Source organism: Helianthus annuus, chromosome 10 (genome assembly GCF_002127325.2).
Source record: "Helianthus annuus cultivar XRQ/B chromosome 10, HanXRQr2.0-SUNRISE, whole genome shotgun sequence".
NCBI classification, from domain to species: Eukaryota; Viridiplantae; Streptophyta; class Magnoliopsida; order Asterales; family Asteraceae; genus Helianthus; species Helianthus annuus.
This window is the reverse complement of record NC_035442.2, coordinates 26,086,635-26,110,185: the sequence shown is the minus strand read 5'-3', so window position 1 is coordinate 26,110,185 and position 23,551 is coordinate 26,086,635. Positions and strand designations below refer to the sequence as shown.

The window sequence follows — 23,551 nt, the reverse complement described above, 5'->3', positions numbered from 1 at the left end:
ATAATTTCGTATGTAGCGGAACCTAGGTTGATAGGAATTAAGCCTTTGAGGTACAATGTTGGGTAATTGCCTTAGTATTACAATTGCTAGAGGGAATGACGTATGTATGACGGCTATGGAATGTGATGACAAGTATAGCTGAGTATGACACCTTGAGTGTAATGTGAGTTGCTCAAATGTAAGTATTGATTACACGATTAAATTGATAGCGTGATTAAAGACTCATGTTGGACCTTGTAACCTAGGGATAGATGGTAAAGAGGTTAGAGCAGGATAGTATGTATACGCTTTGTAATGTATACATTAAGTTGTGGTTAACCATGCAATTATGATAGATTATCAGTGGAAGAAATATTAGTCTCGATTAAAGATTATAGGAAGGTATTGCAAGAAAAGTATGAAAAGAACTATCAAGCAAATGACATGAAAGAAATTTTGTTTGATATTGGCCTTGAAGGATGGGGAGTATGTAGAGACTAAATAGTTAGAAACTATTAAATGATGTTTAATTTGTGAATTAATATGAATGAATGGGAATGAACAAGTATGATTATTATGATAATTATTTCCCCTAAGTAGATGTTAGAGGTATGCGGTAATGAATAATCTAACAGATAAGTTTTAAGAAATCAACTTGAACAAATGAACGATGATCAAGAAATAATGTAATAGGATAGCATTGAATCATGCAAGATTGATTTACCAAGTGTATTAGACAAGTTTTAGAGAAGTAATGACCGATTCAACATGATGGATGATCAAATGAAAGCATGTTGTCGAAATTCAAGGTATGTAATTACGAAGGGATACAGGTAAACCTTCTTTAAGGGAGGTAGACTTGTAACACCCCAAATTTCGTGTGACGTGATATAATAATTTAATCGTGATATTTTAATAGCAAGGAGTGGTAAATATAGATTTTTTACCACTTTGAAAGTCCTATAAATAATAATAACTTAAAACCCCTTATGTAGTTGAAAGTAACTAAGTTAGTATGGGAAATAACCATTGAACACCCTATAAAAGACAAGGGACTAGAAGTGAAATTTTGTAATAAAAATTGATAAAAAAAAGAAGCCAGTATTTGCTCCTGGCGGGTGTGCGATCGAGAAGGAGAGGGGCAGGGGAGACTTTCCCCTCAAAACCCTAGCAAATTATCACCAAATTGAGAGGCTTAAAGGCTGAAATTGTTATGCATGGGCTAGGAACTTTGATTACTTAAGTGTTCTTGGCATCAAGTAAGTCTAATTTCAAGATTTGGTAAAGTTTATTGAAGTAGTTTATGTGTAATTGTGATTTTCTATGAAATCAGACATGATTGTAAGATGATATGAACATGTAGGAGTTGAAATTATGCTTGAATTTATCTATGATGATGAATTAGTGTAAAACCCACTTGTATGTCAAAGGATGATTAAACTTTTGTGAAATCCTACATGCTAATTAGATTAATGTTGATGATATTTTGATGAATAGATGATTTAGAGCAGTATGTATATGGTTAGGGTTGCCTTAGAATGATTTAGTTGTGCCTTGACATCAATTCTTGTTAAAATGATGTTACGAAATGGAAGTGAATGTATGCTTAGTCGTTCAACGCCATGTTGAATAAGTAAAATGCATATGTGATATAAAGCATACAAAAAGCTAAAAGTGTAAAGTTATGACATCTAGGCACGAAGAAAGAAGAAAGCGCGAGACGTTCGAAGTCACAAGCAATGCAAGGCCACGGTAAGTTCATATGAACTTCATTTACCTTTTATGTAGATTTACAAATGGTAATTTTTGAATTAAAGCCTTAATGTAAAGTGTATGATGGTTCATGTTAATGGTCATGTAATGATTCGCTACAGGTAATCAAAATGTTGGAAAGTGTAATTTTGGAATGGTATATGTAATGACTTGTTGATAACGGGTCGAATTGAAGAAAGAGTGTTAAAGATATGGCGTAGGTATCGACCCATTATGTAGGGGTTGATAAGTTTATATGTTGAATGTTTCCGAAAGAAATGTAGAAGAGCATAAAGAAATTTATGCTACAATTGAAAAGAATGATTTACTATAAGGATGTTGACAAGATGATGAATTTTATAAATGGGTCGAACAATGAAAAGAAAATGAAAGTCTTGAACTTTGTTTAGCTAATCGAACTAATAAATGTATTGGTGTTTTGAATGATAGGTAAATCCCACTCATGATGATGCGAGCTCGGATTGAACACACCACACTACATCGCCTTTATGCGCTTCCAGTTAAAGTCGTCTTTTGTAAATGGGTCAAAACTCTTTCATAATGTAAATATTAAACTTATGTCTACGATGTTTCGTAAGTAAGTTAGGAATTTTGATTCCTATTTTGGTAGTTCGGTCAAAACACTTGTGATGAAATCTTGTATGGTTACGACCTTTATGTCTTTTGAAATGTGTCGTAGAACTTAGTTTGAATGATAATTGTTAAAAACAGGGAATTGTTTATAGTACGAACGGGTCACGCCCAATTTTTGTAAAAATTAATATGTCGTTATCATTATTTTCGAATGTGAAAAACTGGGCGTGACACCTTAAGGATATGCTTCTTTCTTGCGTAATAGAGTTTGGTCGCAACTGGGATACACACTTACCTTTGGTAGAATTCTCGTACAAAAACAAGTATTTAGACGAGATATACTTTCGTGTACTTATACTTATATGTACTTAAATTCTGAATCCGAATCTTCGCCAAATCCGAATACTCACACACCTTCGTTTCCCCATGTAGGGTAACTTCGGTGTTCCCATCTTAACGACTTAACAACTTCGTGTATTAACTAGGAAAGCTCGCAAAACAATGAGTATACATGACCCCGTTTTTATTTTTATACTTTTGGGTGCAATACATGTAGCTTATCAAAAAAGCACACATACACTTATAAACATGCTTACAAACAAACAATCCAATATACATGTTTGATACGATATACTTCAACGCATACATGATACTTGTTGCCTTATACTTGTCATTAACTTCGTACGAGCCTCCCTTAACATGTATAGCGCTATAGGATTAAAGCACCGCCCGTATTCTTGAGGTCATGTTAAGTAAACAAAACGGTCTTATCATTGCTATGATAGGATTACGCTAGCGGGAATATTTGGGTTAACAACTATAAATTGCATGATAGTATTGCCAGGTTAGGTTCTTATTTTGCCGTGTGGATTTGTTTATACTTTTATACTTATGCTGGTACCTAAACTTGTATGCTCGCCAATACTTTATGTATTGATCTATACTTTAATACGTATTGCAGGAAATTGATGATGATGATGAATGAAATCTGGTAGGAAGACTAGAAGCGCACCTTTAAATTTTTAGTACTTATGTTGTATTTCATTTCTTTGATTAAGTTGTTGTATTTGCTTCAAAACGATGTACTTGAATTTAGCAATGAGATGAAATTTTGGTTTTATTAAATATTGTTACAAATAGTGTTATGAAGTCTCTTGCAATCTCGTTTTTATCTCACTCCGATGTTTTCGCCATCGGTTGGGGTGTGACACTCCGTAATTTTCACTCTTGTCCCTTAAGACCACACAAGGGACTAGCCTTGTACCCTCACCAAAGAGGCGATGCCCATTGGAACATCATGGTCTAAGGGCTTTGTTCCTTAGAACTAGTGAGGTTCCATGGTACCAGAGATGAGCGGAGTCTTAATTGAGCACTCCCCCATTTTCCGACCTGTATCTATGTTTATTTTAATTTCTCATTTAGTGAAATGAAATAACGATTACCTATATGGTTTGATAACACTAAACTCAGAAACATAACTTTCATTTTTTTCTTTTACTACATGATGTGAATATCATTCTTAAATTAGTTTTTTCTTGATCACCTTGCAATCTCATTTTGATCTTAGATAGCATTCACATAGTCAGTGACACCATTATTTTCCACATTAGGCTAAATCCACTTATTTACCACATGATTAAAACAAAAACAAAAAAACAAAAAAACAAACCTAGCACCAAAAGCTTAAGAACCGATGAATTCCAAAGAGAAAGTAACAAAACCCTTACATGATTGTTTTTTAGCCTTGTATTAATTTGAGTAAATAAGATGGATAGTACCTACCTTTATACTTTTCCACTAAACTAAGACATGCACTAAAATGACAAGAAATGAAAACCATATTTTTTGACAAAATACATGAACAAAACATAATTCACTAAAAACATTCATAAACCATTTTTATTGCTTTAAAAAGGTATTAAACTGAGAAAAGGAATTAAATTGGTATAAATGTTTTAAAAAAGGTCTTAAATTGAGAAAAGGAATTAAATTGATATAAAAGTAACTTGATTCATGATGTAGATAGTATGTTGCTTTCTATAGTTTCTACACCAATCATATAAAAGTAACTTGATTCATGATGTAGATAGTATGTTGCTTTCTATGGTTTCTACACCAATTATGAATCACCTAAAAGTCGACTGGTATCTCACCATGAAATTATAGAAAAGCCAAAAAGCTCATAATACTGTTCGGTGTGAAGGGGCATGAAAATAAGGTGTTACACAACATATGACAGTCATGTCGACATGCGTCAGAAAAATGGCGTAGTGTAAAAAAGCGTCGGGTGGCCGATGGAGCGTGGAAGGTTGGCGCGGTGTGACACGTGACATACTTTTCTTTATTTTTAAAAATAAAACATATACATTAAATTAAAAATAAAAAAAATACAACCAATCATCATTGCCCACATCGTCATCATCAACCCCACCACGCCAGTGAAAAAAAACCCCACCCTCTTCCCCAAGCCATCAACAACGCCTGGCTTTGGATGGTATTCCAACGTAGTTGAGACCTCCACGTCTCTTCCATGCCATCATGCCATATAGTCTTAAGGAAAGAAAATCAAATGCGGCTAGGATTTGTCTAAGAATGTATCTTATATGAGGGCTAAAATTTGCCAACGGGGTAGGTGCTTCAAAGGATTGTGTCGGCATAAAAATAATATTTTTATTTTCTTAACTGGTCCACAATCTTGTATTTATTTAATCAAATAATCTAGTGGTGCTTATTAATTCTTGTAATTTTAGTTTCTTAACTGCTAGTGGTGCTTATTATTTCTTGTAATTTTATGTTCTTAACTGGTCCACAATCTTGTATTTATTTACTCAAAAGGTAATAATCAAATAATCTAGTGGTGGTTATTAGTTCTTGTAATATATGTAATTTTGTATATTAATATATATTGAAGAAATGTGGTGCTAAACACTGTGTTCCGGGTCGGTTAACCCATGCTGGTTGATTTTGTTTGATCATGTTGTACCGTTGGTTGTACAAATATGTTAGATGACAAATAACCTATATACACCCATTTAAACAATATTAGGTCAATATTCTTGTACTTGAGGGTTTTTGGCTAAGCCTGGCAAGCTGCACCCGATCACCATCCTAAGACGCCAAAGACCAAATCAACACGTGAACAAGCATGCACCAACCTAGATCCATGCCTCAGCTATTATTTGTAAAACTAGTTATTTATTTATAATTTAAAAAGGCATGTGAACTATTATTTGTATTATTTATAGTTAAAAGGGATCCCTAGTGGAGACTAAAGTTCAATTCTCACTTGTGTCATGTTGGGGTGGATATAGGCAATGAAGGATTTGGACTAGGTCTTGTGCGAGGTTGTCAGTTCGATTCCCGAGTCCAACGGGGTTTTCGTCCCACCGTGTGTTACGCCAGAGAGTCTGTTCTTGTGGTGGCACGACTGTCAAGTGGCAGCCGACGGTATGGTTTCCCGGGGGAACGCCCAGAAAAGACAAACTTTGAAGCCAGCGTGAGCCCGGTTAAGACAACATAGTGTCACGGGATTAGTTTTCGACCCCCGTGTGGCGTCCCCAAAATCCCCGAGACAAGCCAATCCATCCTGTTTCTTTGTGTGGGTCACTGGTTTCGTCCTGCCTTGGACACATCAAGAGAGCGGCGCCAGCTCTCGACCAGTGGTGCGTTCGTCGTAGATACGACTAGGCACGTACACCTCTTCATTGACACTGACTTCGATAACCCAAGCATTCAAGCACAGCCCATAGCATCTCGATCTTCAAATATTTAGCATATGACACTCTCTCACCACCATTTCATGCACGTCCTCGTGCATGCTCGCCGTCCCATACCAGCTTACATAGTTGACAATGCATGGTTCACTTTGGGAAGGTAGGACACCCGAAAGTACAAAAACAATGATCTTCTTTCGTGCATGTTCAATATATTATGTCAGTTCTGGTTATGAGCGGCGCTGACGTCTACCGCATTGGATTTATGTTGGTGCCGATGTTCACCTTTTTTCCAGGCATACGGGAACCTGAAAGATTGTAGCAGCTTTCACAAAACTTCTCTTTTACGGCGCTGCCTGGACCGTAGATTTTTTAACATAACAAGGAGGGCTTCACTGATACTATACTTGAGCGGTTCACACAATCCCATACTCGCGGAATACAAAGTCCTTTGTCGAAACAAACCCATATTTGGTCTTCTCCCACAACGTTAAGCTCATTTGCTTAAGAGTCACGTTTAACCCTAAATTCCTAATATAAGTTTTACATTTAAAAAATAGAAGTTTAATAAACTCGCAGCAAAAATATAAGGAAACGATGGGAATTTGTAATCGAACTCGGAACTCTCAATTGGAAGGGATGCACAAGACCACTCGACCACTTAATATTTTTTTGTTATGTGTTCACTCATAATTTATTTATGGGTTCCTTCTAGATTTTATATATACGTTTTCACTAAAAACTCCAAATCGATTAGGTTCCTGGAACCTGTTCTTTGATACTAGATTCGCCCCTGATGGTGGTTGATTTTGTTTGATCATGTTGGACCGTTGGTTGTACAATTATGTTAGATTACAAATAACATATATACACCCATTTAAACAATATATAGGTCAATATTCTTGTACTTGACGGTTTTTGGCTAAGCCTAGTCACCATCCTAAGACGCCAATGACCAAATCAACACGTGCACAAGCATGCACCAGCCTGGATCCATGCCACAGCTTAAGGTCCCCAAACAATATATAACAGAATTGCTAAGTAAAACGAGTAATTTCTTTATAATTTAAAAAGGCATATGAGCTATTATTTGTATTATTTTTAGTTAAAAGAGATCCCCTAGTGATAGGAGGCTTGAGTTTTTCGATGGAGACTAAAGTTCAATTTTCACTTGTGTCATGTTGGGGTGGATATAGGCAATGAAGGATTTGGCCTAGGCCTTATGCGAGGTTGTCAGTTTGATTCCCGAGTCCAACCGGGTTTTCGTCCCACCGTGTGTTACGCCAGAGAGTTCTGTTCTTGTGGTGGCATAACGAGTGTCAAGTGGCAGCCGACGGTATGGTTTCCCGGGGGAACACCCAAAAAAGCCAAACTTTGAAGCCAGTGTGGGCCCGGTTAAGACAGCATAGTGTCACAGGGTAGATACGACTAGGCACGTACACCTCTTCATTGACACTAACTCCGATAACCCAAGCGTTCAAGCACAGCCCATAGCATCTCGATCTTCAAATATTTAGCTTGTGACACTCTCTCATCACCATTTCATGCACGTCCTCGTGCATGCTCGCCGTCCCATACCAGCTCACATAGTTGACAATGCATGATTCACTTTGGGAAGGTAGGACACCCGAAAGTACAACAACAATGATCTTCTTTCGTGCATGTTCAATATAGCTAGTATGTCAGTTTTGGTTATGAGCGGCGTTGACGTCTGCCGCATCGGATTTATGTTGGTGCCGATGTTCACCTTTTTTCCAGGCATACGGGAACCTGAAGGATTGTAGCAGCTTTCACAAAACTTCTCTTTTACGGCGCTGCCTGGACCGTATATTTTTTAACATAACAAGGAGGGCTCACTGATACTATACTTGAGCGGTTCACACAATCCCATACTCGAAGAATACAAAGACCTTTGTCGAAACAAACCATATTTGGTCTTCTCCCACCACCATTGTGTAACCATACTCTAAATGTTAAGCTCATTTGCTTAAGAATAACGTTCCAACGTATCTAAGAATCGTTCTGCTCTAATACCAAGTTGTCACGGGGTTAGTTTTCGACCCCCGTGTGGCGTCCCCAAATCCCAGGGACAAGCCAATCCATCCCGCTTCTTTGTGTGAGTCACTGGTTTCGTCCTGCCTTGGACTCGTCAGGAGAGCGGCGCCAGCTCTCGACTAGTGGTGCGTTCGTCGTAGATACGACTAGGCACGTACACCTCTTCATTGACACTGACTCTGTCCCCCGATAAAGTCAAGGACTAGCCAGTAGTCCCAGCATTCAAGCACAACCCATAGCATTTCGATCTTCAAATATTTGGCCTGTGACAATAGTCTGGCTAGAGTGGGGCAATAGGGAACTCTCCGATTTAGAAAGTGTTTTAACCTTATATATGAAGTTCACCGTTAAAGAAAAAAAGTTAAAAGAGAGTATATACAGTATTTTACATAATTGAAAGAAGTTCATGGTTGAATTTAGCATAGACAAAACCGAATTACTCGTCGAGTGCACTAATATAATATTTTCGAACTTGGGTGGCCTTAGTGTGATAATTTGAATACATGGGTAGCATATGCATACATTGTCCGTATTTCATAAACCATACTTTATTGTCCAAGCTTGAATCGACATGTAAAAGGATGACCACCATTCCTTTTTCTCTAATCGCCTCTGCTTGTCCAATATACATGAGGTAAAAAGAAAGCACCAGATGGGGTTGACCCACACAACTAATTCTTTGACTATTTATAAGACCTTTTCGAATATAACGAACTTGTAAAATATGATTATAAAAATAATGTTATTGAAACAATTATCTAAATTCAAATGACTAAATGAGTAAAATAATTAATAAATGTATTTAATTATTAGAGTAAACTGCAATTTTACCTCCTAGGGTTTAGGCCAATTGACACTCTAACCCTCTCTAACAAAATAATTGCAATTTTACCCCCCAACGTTTGGTATTATATCGCAAGTTTACCCCCCGACGTCAATTTTGTTAACAGATCTGTTAAATGGAATGTGAAATGACTATGTTACCCTTTCATATTACCCCATATGGTTTGTTCTACACTGCAATATTACCCCCTCTCTCAAAAGCCCTCCACCACCACCATCAACCACCACTGCCACCACCTATCACCACCACCATCTCCCCCACCAACCACCACCTCCACAACTATCACTGACGACAAAATCAATCTGATGTTCTTATCACTGAAATTGAATCAAAACAAGATATTTTGATCAGAAAGTCATAGAAATCTCTTTGAAACTATAAAACTGCAACGGAATTATAGAAAGAGTCATATAATTTCTATTTCTGAATAGAATTTGCTAAAAGTTTTCTGTTTGATTCTTTGAGACAATTCTGTTGAATCAGAACAATAAATCTATCACATCTTGAAGATTATCTCAGAAAATCACATCCGCGCGCGGATCATTATTTGTTCAAGATCTGAATATTTTCGAAAAAGAAAAACTGAAACTGGATTGAACTTGTTGTTGTTGAACCGAAAGGTTTACTGCCCCAACGTTGATACAGAGTCATAAACCTTTCAACGCTGAACCGAAATCCATCAATAAAGTTTTTTCCTCATTGTTGCTGTAAATTTTCTCTTTTTATCGGAGATCCCAATTCACAGTACAAAATTATGCCCTAAAATCGTTTTTGGGGGGTCAACATTTTCAAGTTCTTGTGTAGATCGCAGATGCAGCTCTGCTGAACTGATTCGATTACAATGAGAGGACTTGTCGGTGCATCGCCCACTGCAATTGAGCCCAGACACCGTCTCTCAGTAACCAAGTAGTTCTCTTACTCTTTTTATATATGAAATCATGGGTTGTGGTTAAGTGCACACCAAATGTCTATGAGAAGAATTGTTTGTTTTTTTTTTGTTTTTGATTTTGTTTTTTTTTTTTTTTTTTTTGCATATTTGTTGTTTTATTTAGTTGATTTTGTTAACCTGATTTTATTTGGATCAAAGTGGAATTGGGTTTAAAGTTTAAACTTTCATGAGTTCAGATTTTGCTGGAGGTGGCAGTGGTGGTTGTGGTTGTGGTGGTGAATGGCGGCTGGAGGGTGGCAGGGGGTAATATTACAGAGTAAAAGAAAACACAGGGGGTAATATAAAAGGGCATTATAGTCATTTCAAGTTATAGTTAACAGATCTGTTAACAAAATTGACGCCAGGGGGTAAACTTGCGACATAACACCAAACGTTGGGGGGTAAAATTGCAATTATTTCGTAGGGGGGGTCAGAGTGTCAATTAGCCTAAACCCCACGGGTAAAATTGCAGTTTACTCTAATTATTATTTGAATTATATTTGATATTACATTTAGTTAGTTTCTAATTATTTAAGATAAGCATTAGTAAGAATATGAGTCCTAGGGTCGTTTCTTTGGCTCTTAATGGTTCAAACCTCTTACTGGTTCAGTACTTAATGGTTCAGACTGTTTGTTACGTGAGCAGATGTCTGAATGGTTCAGACATTTGCATCTGAACGGTTAAGCTTTATATTGAGTCTGAATGGTGAAGACCTCTAATCTGAATTGGTCAGACCAGGGCCGGCTCAACCATTTTGGTGGCCTAAGGCGAAGTAAAATCTTGTGGCCTTTTTCCCAAAAAAATGTATGTAATTGAAAGTTAAACTTGAAGGGCCCAAGTGTAATTATTTGAAAGATTGTGTTAAAATTTAAAAATAAGAAAAAAAAAAGGTGAACCAAGGATTTGAACCCAAGTCTCACCAACATTCATACATACACAAAACCACTACACTACAACCATCAATCTGTTAATAACTCACACCCTAAATCTTTTATAAATGGACTGTGGTTTCATCAAATTGTGGAGGCCCTATAATTTTGGTGGCCCAAGGCCCAAGCCTCATTTGGCTTACCCTTGGGCCGGCCCTGGGTCAGACATTTGTCTCTGAACGGTTAAGCATTATACTAGCTATTAATGGTTCAGCACTTAATGGTTCAGACATCAGACATCTTACTGGTTCAGCACTTAACCATTTAGAAGTTACCAAACAACCCGTTAGTAGGATTAAATTGTTTCGGTATATATTGTCCTTGAGTCTTGTAATCGTATATATTCACAAAAATTAATAGAAGTAAATTGTGAATCTCATTTGTATTCATCTTTGATCTCATACCAAGATTTGACAAGTGGTATCAAAGCCACGGTTTTGAGAGTCGGTTTTCAAGCAATGGGGAGCAGCCTGCAACAATAGTAATATGACAGGAAGGTTTTGTGAGATTGGCAATTAGAGGTGTCAGGCAAAGGGAGTAGAATTGTCGTCGAGATTTCTTTATAGTTTACTTAAGTTGGAGGAGAAAAAAAGAACTCAGCGACTAGAAACATGTTCGAATTAATATGGATAGTTTGAGATAATTACTTGTATAGCTCCACAAAAAAAAATTGACATGAATATATAATTTGTTTGTGGCAGAGTTGCTATTGTAATTCTACGTCATCATCAATTTTACATCGAAATAAAGTCACAACTTAAGGCTAGAAATAATATGATCCAAGAGTTAAAAGTTCTCTCTGTTATCAAGATTGATTAGATTTTTTTTTTTTTTTTTTTTTTTTTTTAACTAGTGTTTGATTTTGAAGGTTTCAGTGATGATATGCCATCACCGTGTGTCGGAAGGTTAAATCTTTGTGTGTCGGGATAGCTCAGTAGGTTGAACAAATGAAGAAGACTCGTTCAAAGGCAGTTGTAAAAGATCTTGATCAGATCTTGGTGGGTGAACCCTTTGATTGAATTTGGTTCAAAGGCAATTGTAAAAGATCAAGATTAAATCTTCATGTACCATTTGATTCAATTCGGTTGAAGCGTTGGCAACCTATCATTTCTCCAAGTTGATCAAGTTCGGTTATTGGTCAAGTTCAAAGGTTCGATTGAAGGGGGTTTAAAAGATAGTTCGAGTGCTACTTGAAAGGCGTTCAATTGAAGCAGTTGGCAACTTATCCTTTCTTCCAGTTGATCAAGTTCAGTTATTGGTCAAGTTCAAAGGGTTCAATTGAAGTGGGTTTGAAGGATAGTTCAAATGCTACTTGAAAGGCGTTCGAGGGCCTTTTGAGGTCCTATAAAAAAAAGTCACATGACTTGTGATTACCAATCGAATCTACATGAAGAGGCGTTTTTGCCCAAGGCGAAGCGTGTGTCGCTTAGGCTATTCAGGATGAAGTGGCGTTGTGACTACCGTAAGAAGTAATGTTAGTACCAGTAATGATAGTCAATGAATTTTTGCCTTTGTTCATGAGGAGCTCGTTCTTCACTTGCACTGCGTACATCCCCAAGAGCACTACTGCTTTTTTTTTTTTTTTTTTTTTTTTGAACAGCAACAACGAAACTTTATTCATCAAAACGAAGACCCAACGCATAGCAAGATGCTATACGTCACATCTTCCAACTCAAGGGTACAACCAAGATTACAACCAAATCTCAAAAACTATATCTAGGATCGTGAACAAAACGAGACCGCTATGCTACTAGCTTTCTAAGGTGGGTCGTTCCAAAAAGTGAAGTTTCTCCATTCGAGCCACGTTATTCCGGTATGCCTAGACCTCAGCTTGATCCAATCAAACGCTTCTTCCTTTATTTCTTCCGCCAATTTTCCCGGGTTAGTGAGTGAATTGTTGAAAACTTTATTATTTCTATTCTTCCAAAGGTGCCATCCGGCTAAGAGGTGGATCGCGAATATTATTTTTACCTTGTTTCTCGGCCAATCTGACATCTCTTGAAACCTTGTTTTCATATCTTCATCGTGATTTCTGATCGGAATTATCATCCAAGACCAAAGATGTAGCCACACTTCTTTAGCAAACGGGCAGTGAACAATAATGTGGTTAGCAGTTTCGGGAGCTAAACCGCATACTTTACAATCTGTCGGCCCCCTCTGACCTCCCCTATGACTTAATGCCACCAGTGTTGGTATCTTTTCTTCAGATGCTCTCCATATAAAGAGGTTTACCTTTGCCGTGGCGATCTTGCTCCATTCCAAACTACTTGGTGCTGCGTTCACATCGATAATACCGGCCAGTTCCTTCCTGACCTCCTTCACCGAATAGCCTTTTGCTGTGTTGTTTTTCCACCTCCATATGTCCTCATTTTGGCCTGTTGTTTGCTGCATTAATAGTTGTTTCAGTACAGTTCCTTCCTGAGCACTACTGCTTTTAATAATGCTTACATCCACTGTGACAAAATAGAAATTACTTCTTTAAAGCTTTGCAGCATATGAAATAAAAAAGGGGTTGAGAAAATGTGCAATGTAAATGTAAATATGTAATGCTAAAAGTAGCAACTGAGAATAAAAATATATAGTTAGTTCATGATTATTTGAAGATATCATTCACTTGGGAGTTTACATTTTGCCCAAATATTAAAAATGTGTTGCCTGTTTGTGTAGAACACGAGCAGGACCAAGTTGTAAATACGTAATCTAGATCGATGCCCTTTAAATCGACGAACATGCAAATATATATACAAAAATTCATCACTAGCATACAATATTAAAAAGTATGTTTTATAATTTGATTTCACCTAGTAAATTTTTCCAAATGTCACAAGATTCTTTTTCCTTTCACATAATGTGTTGATAAAATCTCAAAATCAAATCAAATCTGGTTAAACTTCAATTATAAACAGTCAATAATATATATCACATACAGAAAGAATCCTTACAAAAGACATCAAGATTACTCCACATCAAAGCAAGAATGCTTTGTTTGTCTTGTATGAAGAGTATCTCTAAGGCCTAACACACTTTATTTTCCTCTTTTCTAGTTCACCTTAGAGTTTGATTTAAAAGATCATATAAAAAACAGAAAATCATGCCTACGCTAACACAAAACCATGTGAATAGGAAGAGTTTGATTTTGATTACCTAATAATTAAACGAAAGCAAATGATTGAAAAATGCTAAACAAAAAAATGAATAGAAACATGATCATATTATTACGAGAAAGTATTGAATCAAAAGAAGGAACCTCAACCCTAGCCACTTTGGCCAATGTTACAGCCACAATGCTAGCATCCCCCCCCCCCCCTCGTTGTCGTCTCATACATCTCGTCAAGGATCTACATCCCACCCTCCCCACAGTGGCGAAGGATAATGGGTGCCCGGGGGTGCACCCGCCCACCCCAATGTTTCGGTTAAAAGTGTATATGGTCCGATTTTTCGTCCGAAAATTTTAAAAATTATATAGGATCGCCCACCCATTATTTTTCCTAAACAGTGGCGAAGGATAATGGGTGCCCGGGGGTGCACCCGCCCACCCCAATGTTTCGGTTAAAAGTGTATATGGTCCGATTTTTCGTCCGAAAATTTTAAAAATTATATAGGATCGCCCACCCATTATTTTTCCTAAATAATGGGTAGTTTGGTAAATATATTTTAACTCTTATTTTATTTGTTTAACCCTTGATTACCGACCATACAATAAAATTAGTATCTCACAAGTAGCTTCATGATTTACACAGAAAAAGAAATTGCTGATAAGTTTGATTCGGAAGACATATTTGATGAATTCAAAAATCTTAAAGGTCGTCGGGCTGAGTTGTGATTTTTTGTCCAGGTTCCGTTTATCTCGTATCATTATATATATATATATATATATATATATATATATATATATATATATATATAGGTCTTTTGTTTGTTATACAATATTTAGTTTTTCTATTTGCAAGAACAAGTCCTTTGAATGAATGATTTTTTTTAGTTTTATTTGAAACTATTATTATTTGACCTGACCTGAATGGAATAGCTGACCTGACCCGACCCGACCCGAAACATAACGATAGGAAAAAATTTTCGGGTTTCATCACTTTACGCCCACTCGAAATTTTTGGTCAAGCTCCGCCACTGCCTCCCCAGACCCTATAAGTAGCTTTGCTATTTGTGAGATTTACTGGGTATGGTTGTTGTTGTTGTAATTCAATCGCAAATAACACTATTATCTTAGATTTGCTAATTTGTGAATCATGATCAAATCTTTCGTAGCCCGTTTGTGATTTTATGAACCTGCATCAAATCTTTCGTCGCCCGTTTATTCCCCGCTGTCTATGGTACTTGAACCCAACACCTCCCCTCTCAAGGTGTTTAAAGGTTTTTGTCTTTATCAATGGACCATCACCCTATTGGTACATACTTTATGTTTATATTAGGGAGTATGTCATTATCTTCAAAAAATTTAAAAAAATAAAATAAAATACTTTAGGTTTTAAAACCCTTACATGTTACTTCCTTTTGGCCTAAATCAGTTAATTATATATATACATTAAACCCATTAAGTCTAACCAACTACAAAATCATTCTTAGCCCTTGGATCTTGCTGAGATGAAATCTTGTCCGTTTAAACTCACAAAAATAACCGCTCCCATGGCGGTTAAGAGCAGTTATTGGCAATTTTCCTGCTGGTGGTTTTGCTCCATACATTTCTGCCCCATGTTCTACTTGCTGGTGGTTTTGCTCCATACATTTCTGTCCCATGATCTAGGTTCAAGCCACGTTCTAATTTCAAAATCTAAACTAAGTTAAAAAATATATTGCAGTTATGTTTACAGGCCGTGATTATTATATATAATTACAATCTGGAAAATGGAGAAGAATAAAAACATGTAAACTTTACATAATGAACATTAAAATCTATAACCTAAATATGGAAAAGCATAAAAGACATGTGATAAATACAACCTAGAATATATAATATGTTAGCATTAAAACCTGAAAAAATAAAAATGTAAATGTTAATAATAAATGTAAAAATGGTGAAAAAGTTAAAAACATAAGGTTGGGAAAAATTACAACATATAAATTTTGAAACCTAAGTTCTGATTTGGGTAAAGAATTAAAAAATTCGCATTTCATAAAAACAATATTATAACAAAATAAATTACGGTTCAGGCAAACAAACGACAAATATATCTTCTACAAGCAGTTATAGAATAACTTATGCAATTGTGTACAGCACGTGGCAGTTAAAAGATTTGCACAGTTTTTTTGGAAAGATAGTGGGGTGTTTCCATAACACGTGGCATCCAATTGTTGGTTGCCACAATTTTATATTCAAGTATAAAAGTCGAGCAGACATGTATAAAAAAATTACCTTTTCTTCATCAAAGTTGTTGTGTTGTTTATGTCTGCACACAAAGAGATAAAAACATAATAAAAAAATTCAGTCCGCTCCCAATGTAAGTTCAATTAATAACCTTATTGTACTTCTTTTGTCTGTATTTGTAGCGAACGAAATGCTTTGTGTTTTTATACAAGGAGGAAATTACGTACAAATGTGAGCTTGTAAAGGATTCAGTAATATCACAATATCAAAAAAGTAATGAAGAGATAATAAATGCCAAAGAAAATACGAGAGTTTTTATTATTTTCTTGTTGTTTCATCCAGAGACGGGGAAGCCCTTAAATACTAGAAAAACATAACAACCATGCAGAATAAAAGGAACTACCTAACGTCTATATCAGACTTATTCTTTTTACTGAAAATAAGGAAAAACTAACGAAACTTGCATAACGACGGCTCCCACAACTCCACTACTTGACTTCTTCAACATTTGACTTCTCAGCCACCTTGCATAGGAAGTTCCGAAGTATTGTCATCATCCCCCCTTGCTTCGAACTTCTGAACTCCCAAAAGTCTCCTAAAATGAATAAACTTTTCTCTAGCCAATGCTTTCGTTAAGACATCTGCGAGCTGCATGTTAGTACCACAATACTCTAGTGATATTTGTTGTTGAGACACCATATCACGAACATAATGATGCTTTATCTCGATATGTTTCGAACGTCCATGCATGACTGGGTTTCTTGACAGGTTTATAGCAGAAAGGTTATCACAAAAGATGTTAGTAGGACTTTCTTGACTTATACCCAAATCACTAAGAACCCTCCTTAACCAAATAGCTTGAGTTGTAGCAGCGGAAGAGGCTACGTATTCAGCTTCAGTACTTGAGAGGGCCACAGTGCTTTGTTTTTTACAACTCCAAGTAACCACACCACTACCAAGAGTGAATACATTTGCAGATACATTCTTTCTGTCATCTATTGAGCTTGCCCAGTCACTGTCAGTGTAGCCCACGAGTTGAACAGGGCTTCCTCGAGCATACCAAATCCCAAAATCTGAAGTACCAGCCACATATCTCACAATTCTTTTTGCAGCCCCAAAATGAAGTTTAGATGGTCTTTGCATAAATCGTGATAGGAGGCTGACTGAGAAAGCCAAGTCAGGCCTTGTATGTGTCAAATAGATCAAACCACCTACAAGGCTTCGAAACATAACCTCGTCAACTTTTCCTGCTTGATCATCCCTGCACAATTTTTCATTTGCATTCATTGGAGTCTCTTCACCTCTGCAACCTTCCATTCTAAATTTAGATACAAGAGCCTTAGCATACTTTTCTTGAGATATGAAGACCCCTTTAGAAGTCTGTTTTACTTCTAGTCCTAAGAAAAGTTTCAGCAACCCCATATCTGTCATTTCAAACTCCTTCTCCATTCCTTCCTTGAATTCTTTTACCAGCTTGTGAGATGAACTAGTATAAATGATGTCATCAACATACAGGCAGACATATATAATATCACCTCCTTCTTTTTTGACATATAGAGTTGGTTCATTCTCACTTCGGACATAGCCATGTTGAGTAAAGTACCCGTCAATTCTAGAATACCAAGCACGGGGTGCTTGTTTGAGCCCATACAGTGCTTTCTTTAGCCGATACACCTTATCCTCACTACCCTTTCAAAACCTTCTGGTTGGCTGACATAAATTTCTTCGGTCAGGTCACCATTCAAGAACGCTGTTTTTACATCGAGTTGGTGTAATTTCCAACCTTGTTGGGCTGCTACGGAAATGACCACTCGGATAGTTTCGAATCGAGCAACAGGAGAAAAGGTCTCCTGGTAATCAATCCCCGGTTGTTGTGAATAACCTTTCACCACCAACCTTGCTTTGTGCTTCAGAACTTTACCATCGGCTCCAATCTTGGTCTTGAAAGCCACTTTAGACCAACCACATTCTTTCCTGACGGCAAGGTAACCAGTTCCCACGTATTATGTTTTTCAATGGCTTCAAGCTCCTTTAACATGGCATTTTTCCATTCTTGTTTAATAGAAGCTTCCTGAAAGTTTGAAGGATCTGAGATAGAGAGAGCAAAGAATTGACTCTCATCCTCTGAAAGACCCTGACCACTTTCATAATCTTGCATCCATGCAGGAGGCTTGGTTTGTCTTCGAGAGGGCTCTGGAGTAGGTTGAGCTGGTGACATATTTATGTTGGTGGGTAAGGTTGAGGTATTTGGCATGTGAGGAATGGAAGGTGAGGCTGGATTGGTTGAGCTTTGTGAGTGGGAATTTATTGGAGAAGTAGGCAAAGGTTGAGAGGTGGATGATGTGGACGGTAGGGTATTAGGAGAGTTTGTGGTTGATGAGCTTTGACTAGTGGGGGTATTAGTGTTGGTAGACATATGATCAGAGGGTACAGTATGCATGGGACCTTGTTCATTGTCTTCATTTGGTGAAAGGTTAGTGTCCTCCATGTGGGCATCATCATGACAGGTGATAGGAAATGGATTACCTTCACTTGCGTCACCATCCTCCCACCTCCACCTAACATTTTCAAAAAATACAACATTTCTTTTAACAGAGAATTTTTTTGTAAGAGGGTTATAAAGCCTGTACCCTTTACTCTCCTTTGAATACCCTATAAAAATACATTTTTTCTGCTCTATCATCTAGTTTTCTTCTTTTATAAGCAGGGACATGACCATAAGCTATACACCCAAAAATCTTGAGATGGTATACAGATGGCTTGCGACCATACCAGACTTCAAATGGAGTTTGGTATTTAAGAGCTTTTGTTGTTGCTCGGTTAAGCAGGTATACTGCTGTAGCAACCGCTTCAGCCCAAAAACATTTTGGCAAGCCTCCTTCCTTTAACATACTTCTTGTCATCCCCATGACAGTGCGATTTCTTCGTTCAACCACTCCATTATGTTGAGGAGTGTACGAGACCGTAAGTTCCCTTTTGATTCCATTATTTTCACAAAATTGGTTGAAGGCATGCGAGCAAAATTCACCCCCACGGTCAGTTCTTAAGACCTTAATTTGATGCTCACATTCCTTTTCAACCATTTTTTAAAAAGCTTTAAACTTTTCAAATGCTTGTGATTTGTTTTTGAGGAAATACACCCAACTCATTCGTGAAAAATCATCAATCAATAAAAAATAGTAGAGGCTGCCACCAAGACTTTCTACTTGCATTTCACCACACAAGTCAGCATGTATTAACTCAAGGGGCTTAGTGGCTCTCCATGAGTGAGAAGAATATGGTAGTTGGTTGAGTTTTCCAAGTACACATCCCTCACAGGAATGAGAGAGATTTATACTTGGTAGACCACGTACCATGCTTTTCTCAGAGAGTGTTTTTAGACCTTGAAAGTGGAGATGTCCATACCTCAAGTGCCACAAACGGGTGTCTGCATGTCGATGATTGTGTCGTGCATGCTGCTGGTAAACAACCTTCGAAGCATCAAAAACAAACATGTTATTTTTCCCAGCTTTAACGGTCAAGAGATCTGCTCCAGTGTCCTTCTTGGTGATTATGCACTGCCCTTCATCAAATAAAAGAGCATAGCCTCTTTTCATGAGTTGACCCACACTTAAAAGATTGTACTTCAACCTTGGTATATAGTAAACATCTTCAAGCAATCTGAAGCTCCCATTTGCAACACTAATGCGCACTGTTCCTTTTCCTTCAACCAGTAGTTTCTTGTTATCTCCCAAGTTTACTTCCACATTAAAGGCTTCATCAAGGTAAGTAAAGCTTTCTTTGGCTCCGGTCATGTGATTCGAGCACCCGGAGTCCAAGAACCAAAGTCGACTTGAGTGTTCTTCTTGGTCATCAGTGAACATCATGAACAGATGTTCTTCTTTTTCCTGTTTGGGTTCGACAGTGGGTGCGTCCTCCGTGACAACTTGAGCTTGGTTCTCCTCATTATACCAACAATCTTTCTTCAAATGCCCATATTTGTTACATACGTGACACTGTGGAATCTTACTACGGTCAAAGGTTCGACCTCGTCCCCTTCCTCGAGCCGCACCGCGACCCCTGCCTCGTGATGAGTTAGGTTGAAAGCCACGGTTGGAAGTTTGCATCACTTGAAGTGCTTGTTCCTCCACCTTTTCTCCTTTTTCTTTGGATCGACTTAAGAGCCTTGCCTCCTGTGACTGTAGGGACCCCATTAATTTCACAGGGGTAAGGGTAGCGAGATCAGAAGAAACTTCAATTGTGGGGACAATGAAGTCAAAATTGGGAGTAAGACTCCTCAGTACTTTCTCAACAATGGATTGATCGGTAACCACCTCACCATACGACCGTTTTTGGCTAACAATAGCCATAACACGAGAAAAATAATCACCGACTAATTCACCATCATGCATAGAAAGATTTTCAAATTCTCTTCGTAAGCCCTGCAACTTGATAGCCTTGACCTTCTCATCGCCTTGAAACTCCATTTTTAAGATGTCCCAGGTCTCTTTCGTTGTGCTTGCTGCTGCGATTCTCGAGAAAAGCTGGTCGTGTACCGCTTGCTGGATGATTGCCATTGCATGAGCATCCTTTTTTATCGCCGTTTTGAGACGACTTTGGTCGGTGTCTGCCTGGTTCACACCGGTTTCGACTAAATCCCAGAGGTATCGAGATCGGAGGATTGTTTTCATCCTTATACTCCAATACTCATATCCATCCCCTTTGAAAATAGGGATTGGGGTAGGTTGTGTTTGCAGTGCACTTGTGGGTTCGGCCATGAAGATCAGGTTTTTCAGGGTTAGTGGATCGAACGAAACTGGTGCTCTGATACCACTAAAGGATTCAGTAATATCACAATATCCAAAACAGTAATGAAGAGATAATAAATGCCAAAGAAAATACGAGAGTTTTTATTATTTTCTTGTTGTTTCATCCAGAAATGGGGAAGCCCTTAAATACTAGAAAAACATAACAACCATGCAGAATAAAAGGAACTACCTAACGTCTATATCAGACTTATTCTTTTTACTGAAAATAAGGAAAAACTAACGGAACTTGCATAACGACGGCTCCCACAACTCCACTACTTGACTTCTTCAACACTTGACTTCTCAGCCACCTTGCATAGCAAGTTCCGAAGTATTGTCATCAGCTTGCGCCCATAAAAATGGCCAACAGCAACCGGGCAGTGAAGATGCAAAAATTGCTATGGAAATTAAAGTTTGTGTTCTAAAATATAATAAAATCACCTATACTATAGTCATTCTAATAAATTGCTGCATGTTTTTCTTTATGAAGGGATGAAACTGTGGAGACAAAATCATCTTACGACAAACACGCATCATCTTTTGTATATGATCTCGACCAAATAAGAGAATTGGTAATCAGTTTTTTAATTCACATAATATCAAATAGTTTTTATTCTACACTTTATTTTATTACTAAATTATTAACATTGTTATTATGATAGAAGCAAAAGGCCATCAGGTTCAACAAGAGATCGGAAAACCTTGCCACATGGAATTAGGAGCAAGTTATAGATGTGAGCAACGGTGAGGAGAATGAGATGTCTGATACCGAAGATGAGGTAGACTTCGAAGATGAAACATTTTTTCTAATATATAAAAAAATGATATTTATATAAAGAAACGTCTTGGACTAATATATAAAGAAGTTACTTTGTACCCCATTTGCCCACTTTTTAAAAAACGGTAATTACCAATCTAACGTATTTAATCCTAAATTTTAGAAAGTGAGCAAGTGAGGTAAAAATATAGCTTCTTTATGTATTAGTCCAAAACGTTTCTAAATTTTTTTAATTAGAAAACCTGTTTTTTAACATTTAAATAAACAAAAAAGACACATTTTTCATATCACCCATGATGCCCTTTTATTATGGACAAAATAAAAACAGAAGGCAAAAACTTTAACATGTACTCCAACCTTTTGTAAAAGAATCTTCACCAAAATTAAAAAGATATATGTAGTATATAACATATATACAGAAAAAATAATAGTTTTTAGAAAATATACATTAATTTATGTTCATAAAAACAAAAAAGATGTGTCATATAAAATATATAACAGTAAAATAATAATTTTAACAAAATACTATTATTTCATAAGTTATCCCATCATCTACCCCACGCTCCGGATTAAAAAAAAAAAAACTACTTCTACAACAAATTTACCAATTATTTAGTGCATGGGTGTGGTAGGTTGAATTAACCGCTGAGTAGAATTAACTGCTCCAATGAATGCTTTATATGATAAAGCTTATGTACCATATTTCAACTTTCTATTCATAATCTCACTTCTCAGGTCATTATACACGGTTAGCAAAGTTTCTCTTTTTATTGTTTATGTGTTTCACAAACATTGCCATTTCTAATGTTAATCGTAATCATTACAGGTATGTAAGTTTTTTACACACTCTTTAACTACAGGTAACACTTCTCTTTTTATCATTATGTGCTTTAGATACATAGATATTTTAGTTCTTGCTTCGGTTCTTTGATGTTTTTATAATCTTAATGCTTATTTTGAAAGTGTTTAAAGAACCTCTTTATAATACACATCTAGAAAACTCAAAGGATATTTCATATAAACATAATTCTAAAAAAATGTATTAGCAACCCTAATCTTTTAAACTATTCCATAACACCCAAGTATAAAAAAAAAAAAAAAAAAAAAAGTTTAAACACTTAAAAATTTTCCTTGCCCCTTTATACTAATCCTCTTTATATATACTTTTTACATTGTATAAAATTTGTTCAAATAGTTAACATTTGTATAAAATCTGTTCAAATTAACTTAAAACGTTCAAAGTATTAAGAAATAATTACAATGTGTGTCTTAAAGGTTAATGTTCCACTTATAGCATTTGTATGTTAAAAAGGTAAGATTTATGTTAGAAAAAAAAACTTCAGTTTTTCATTAAATGCTCACTGCAAGCTTAACATTTTTTAAAAGTTACAAATAAATATTATATGTTATACTAAGCCTAATGCCACTACACTAAACAGTCAAATATTCCAACTATACTAATAAAAATGCACACCTTTGTTAACAAATTCATAAATACAGCGAATTTAAAAGTAAGCCCCAAAAAACATTATCTCTGTCATTGAAATTCAACATACTAGCTAAGAAAGTATAACTACCAACTAAAAAAGGCAAATAAATGCTTACATAAACATGGATATGTCCTTCCTTTGATTAGAAAACCGTTGCCACCAGTAGAGCGCACCATAATCATGCTGAATCTTCCATATTACTTACTTCTGAAATTAAACACAAGTCTTGAAAAAAAAACTATTAAATATATTATAAAATCACTGATGTTATAATACAAACCAAATAATAGATGATAAAGTACCATGAAAATTTTAGAACTCTTTAAGAAACTCTACATGTTCGAAAAGGTCGTTTTTCTCCTTAAATACGTGAGTTTAGTT

The 23,551-nt window shown here is 36.5% G+C and overlaps 1 protein-coding gene across 1 annotated transcript; it reads right to left on the bottom strand.

The window, feature by feature from the left end:
- Positions 1-12,553: 12,553 nt before the first annotated feature.
- LOC110880844 lies at positions 12,554-13,186 on the bottom strand. The gene has a single exon (XM_022129285.1). The coding sequence runs from the start codon at positions 13,184-13,186 to the stop codon at positions 12,554-12,556; it is 633 nt and encodes a 210-aa protein (XP_021984977.1).
- Between the last annotated feature and the right edge of the window lie 10,365 nt (positions 13,187-23,551).

Bases quoted from the DNA above. Each gene is read 5' to 3' on its own strand.
- LOC110880844 (XM_022129285.1), bottom strand. From the start codon at position 13,186: ATGCAGCAAACAACAGGCCAAAATGAGGACATATGGAGGTGGAAAAAC.